This window comes from Antrostomus carolinensis, unplaced genomic scaffold (assembly GCF_000700745.2).
Source record: "Antrostomus carolinensis isolate BGI_N321 unplaced genomic scaffold, ASM70074v2 scaffold32463, whole genome shotgun sequence".
Classification (NCBI taxonomy): Eukaryota; Metazoa; Chordata; class Aves; order Caprimulgiformes; family Caprimulgidae; genus Antrostomus; species Antrostomus carolinensis.
The window spans coordinates 5,604-9,667 of record NW_010306400.1 but is presented as its reverse complement, the minus strand read 5'-3'; the positions used below and the strand labels follow the sequence as shown (position 1 = coordinate 9,667).

Genomic DNA, 4,064 nt, shown 5'->3' with positions numbered 1-4,064 from the left:
GAGTGTGGGGCCTGCCAATAAGCAAAGTTTAATTTAATTATCATGTGTTACTGCTAGACCTGCTGATGTTTTGTATATGGAGCAAAGTTAGGCTTCAGGCCATGGGAAAAGTGGAAAATATTTTCTTCTGCACGTGGTAAATACATCTCTGGTAACTGGCCTTTGGGAGCTAGCCAGAAGTCAAGTCAGACATCTGCAAAAGTTCATCTTCTGTCCCACCAGTAGATCTCAATTTGTCCTTGAGTTTCCTTAGACACAAGACTTGTGAAACTTTGGAATTTTGTATGCTGTTACTAGACGCTACTCTTGGTTCAGACTCGCCCTTACTTGCAGACAGGTTCTTTTAAAAGTGCTTCAGCCACTCCAGCCCATTAATTACGGGCCTTTTTATAAGTCAGACTCATTTAAAAGAACACTCCCTTCCTTGAAGAAAATAATTTTAATTCAGTGATTGCTTGATCATATAATCAATGGACTTTCAAGATAGGAATAAATTTGACCTAGGAAGCAGTTATTGCCACTCTGAAGAAGAAATAAGTTGATTTTTTTTTTAAAAAAGGGAAGAAGTAAATATTTGTGTTTGTTTGTCCACAGAGAAAAAGAAACAGTTTGAAATGAAGAGAAAAATGCACTACAATGAAGGACGAAACATCAAACTGGCAAGACAGCTGATTGCAAAAGAGCTACACGGTGAAGAAGAGGACGATGATGAGGATGAAGAGATGCATGATGCTGCAGATGTAGAAACAATAAATGCAGAAGCTACCGAACATGGTGAGCTACTGATAAATTAAAAAGCATGTTTTAAGTACTGGTAGTCCTTTCAGCTGTTGGGAAATGAATAGTCAGGTGTGAGAATGAGTAGGAAGGGCACAGTATGTATGTCACACTCGGTGTGCAATGCTGCATGCTGTCTGGATAGTACGGCACCAAAACCAGCGGTGTTGCTAATTCAGCCTGTGGGCTTCTGTTTGTTGTGACCTAACAGAAAAGCAAACGTTGCCAGCATCCTTTTTTAAAGGAAGAGTTGTCTTGTACAGAGCAGTTAAAGCTGTGGCTGCCCAGGAGAGCCTGGCCTTACCTCGTGGCTCAGTTCCCATTCTGCTCCCAAACCATCCTGTAGGCAGCAGTGGGAAACTAGCACGAATGTTTCCTCCCTGGTGAGAGGAGTGTGTCTGACTGCTAAATGAGAACTTGTGCCTGTCTTACTGTAATCTAAAACTGCCGTTAGGACTTCAGTATGCACTTGTCCTTAAGCAGCAATGTTCATTTCTATAGTGTGGGATAAGACCCTCAGCTTTGCTTTTAGTGGAGCTACTGTAAGAAAGTCTGGGACCTTTAGCAAGGAGCTGTTTCTGGAACCTGCTTCAGGGCTGTCTCTTGATAGGAAACTCATAAAACTATAGAGGCTGACACCTTCTCTTTCATCTTTAAGCTTCTCTCTGGGTGAAGAGGATAGACTGTATAATAAAAGTCTTTTCATTTTTGTGGTGGCCTTCTGGTGAATAATTACAGCTGTTCACTACTCCCCTCTGTGTGTAACAGCGCTCCAAACGAGGTTTTGGCATTAAAAAATAGACATCTGTTGCTCATGAGACTAGTGGCAATGAAGTCTGTAAGCCTCATTCATCTGTTGCTTGACAAAGCTATGAGACATTAGCACAATCTGCAGACTTGGGAAGATGCTGCATGGGTTTAACTTGGTTCACATTTGCTTTTCACAACCATGTGAACTAGGAACTCTTCTAAAATTAGTTTAAATTCCACACAATAAAAAGGTGATTAGCGAAGTTTTGTGGTTTTAAGTTCTGTGGATTACACGTTTTAGTCCCATTATTTATTTACAGGAGAAGTAATGCCTCCATTATTGCTCCGAAAGGGTCATTTGGTATGTGTCTGAGACCCATTAATGGACTGACTTTATCCAGTAACTCACCATATGCCTTCTAATGGCTATTTACTAGAACTTCACTCTCCAGGGGAAAGGAGGGCTCCGATAGGCAACCTTATGGCCTTTCTCCATGGCGTGAAGCTGCCATCTCTCTGCACTCTGCTGTAAAACAGAGGCAACTCCGCTCCCCAGCTGCATTCTCCAGTGGAAAGAAGGCACACCTTTGCAGCATTTTTCCATCTCTGTTGTTGAAGTCCATTCCACCTTGCCTCATAACCAGCTTCACAGCCACAACTGGTAATTATCAATTTTAGACTGCTCATGGTCAATAGATTCCATAAATGTAACTGTTTGCCAGTTTATCTGACCATTGACTTTAACCCAAACATGGTTTGCCTCCACACCATGGCGTATAGAAATACTTTCTGTTAACTTGGTGTAGTTCTCAGTTCTTCATTCTGTTTTATATCATTCTGCTTAACAGACCCTGATGTTTCATTATCTCCTAATCTCTGCAGCAGTTATCATAGCTTTTGGTCTCTGTGCTTGATCAGGTCTCCTGAGGTTAAGTACTGGTCTCACTTTTGTAGCAGCTGGTGAACTGAATGCCCTCAGACTGATTGTGTGTGATTCTTTGTGGCAGGGTTGGTAAAGGGTGACAGAACATGATCAAAACTGCTAATAAATCCCCCTGTCTTCTGCCACTGCCCACGTTTTAAGAAATTCCTGCATTGAGATGATAAATGTTCAGCAACATTGCTGTGTTAATGTGAAAGTTTTACTGAAATAACTCTTTTGATATGACTTTATCATTCATCTCTATTTTGAGGGCACAAAAGAATCTACTTATTCATAAATGCTAATTAAACAGATATTAGAGCTACAGAATGTTTCTCAAATAACTTTTTTCTTTTTTTTACACTTGGTACTTGGTTTTTTTTTGCTAGTTGTGCTTTTGGTCATATTAAGCAGTTGGGTATTTAAAACAGGATTTTGGTTTGGTTGTTTCCTTCATGGAAGTAGATCAAAATGTTATTAATATTCTTGTTCCTGAGATTACCCTGTTAGGAAAGGTTATTCATCTGGATAGCTTTCAAATAACTCTTCAACTTCAAATAAATATATTTTAAACTGCTCTCTTACAGAGCAGCAAAGGAGAATTTGCTTTACTCTGTGTATTGGGTGATGTAGGAGCTGATGCTTGCGATGGCTTATTTTGGCTTCACTCTGTTAAACTGACTGACAGCTCTGATGGTTGCTTTTTAACTGCAAAGGAAATGTCTGTCTCTTTCTGCATGTTGTGCTGTAGCTGCGTTTTGATAATTTCTTCCATCTGACTTCAGTTCTTTGGAAGTTACAGAGATCACCTGCTGTGTCTGAGACTGTCACTCTGTGTAAGTGAGAGCTGGCGTGCAGTGTCTTTTTATTCCAGTGGAATAACATGACTTCTGTAGCACTGATGATCATTCCAGGTACAGATGTGACCTAAGAGGCATTTCTTAGTGGTCTGTTGTGACTCGAGGGCTCTCCTGGCTCCTGGGTTGTTTTTTCAGGCAAGTTGAGACCCTCTTCTCATTTGGAATTTTTTTTGGCCGTGAAGATCCTTTAAAGGTTCTGTCCTTCTCTTATCCAGTGTTCCTTTCTACCCTCTAATCCTGTCTATTTTGTATTTGAGTAAAACTAACAGTACTCTTCTAATCTCTACACTCTCCTCTTGAAGAAGGGACTAAAGACTTAGGACAGGTTTTTAAGGAGGGTTCTGTCAGATACCACCAGGTCTACTAATATGAGTTGCGCTTCTTGGTTACAGACTGAGATTTCTTGCTGATTGAAATGAAGATGGCCAGTCCAGTGATGGTGAGAACTGTTTGTATGTTTTTGCCCCTGTCTTCATCGTGGGCTACCACGTGTTTTAAGTGGATAGGTCATTCCTTTCTTGCCTCAAGTGGCTGTAATTTATGCCATGCATACGTATTCTAGCAGCCAAGCTTTTTGGTGGAAAATAAAGTTCACGTTGTAATACACTGCATAAGGATTGTGTGCTTCAGCATTTCAGCTTCTCTGGAACTTCTCTGGCTACTCCCTATTTATGACTCCATAAACAATGTAAATAGACTTTGCCAGCAAAATAGTGACCTTTGTTCCTCTCCACAAACACTTTTCCTTTAAAAAT

General features: G+C 40.5%; 1 protein-coding gene across 2 annotated transcripts in view; it reads left to right on the top strand.

Annotated features, from left to right (window-relative positions):
• The window catches only part of LOC104522760 (protein phosphatase inhibitor 2), an 8,220-nt gene that overhangs the window by 1,635 nt on the left and 2,521 nt on the right, over window positions 1–4,064 (top strand). Inside the window, exons 4-6 of one of the 2 annotated variants that reach the window (XM_010165132.1) lie at window positions 595–774; window positions 1,980–2,188; window positions 3,702–3,748. In XM_010165132.1, the coding sequence (XP_010163434.1) occupies window positions 595–774; window positions 1,980–2,059 (260 nt within the window). In that variant the 3' untranslated portion in view covers window positions 2,060–2,188; window positions 3,702–3,748. The remainder of the gene's footprint in view (window positions 1–594; window positions 775–1,979; window positions 2,189–3,701; window positions 3,749–4,064) is intronic. The other variant, XM_029084304.1, reaches the window with a different exon arrangement.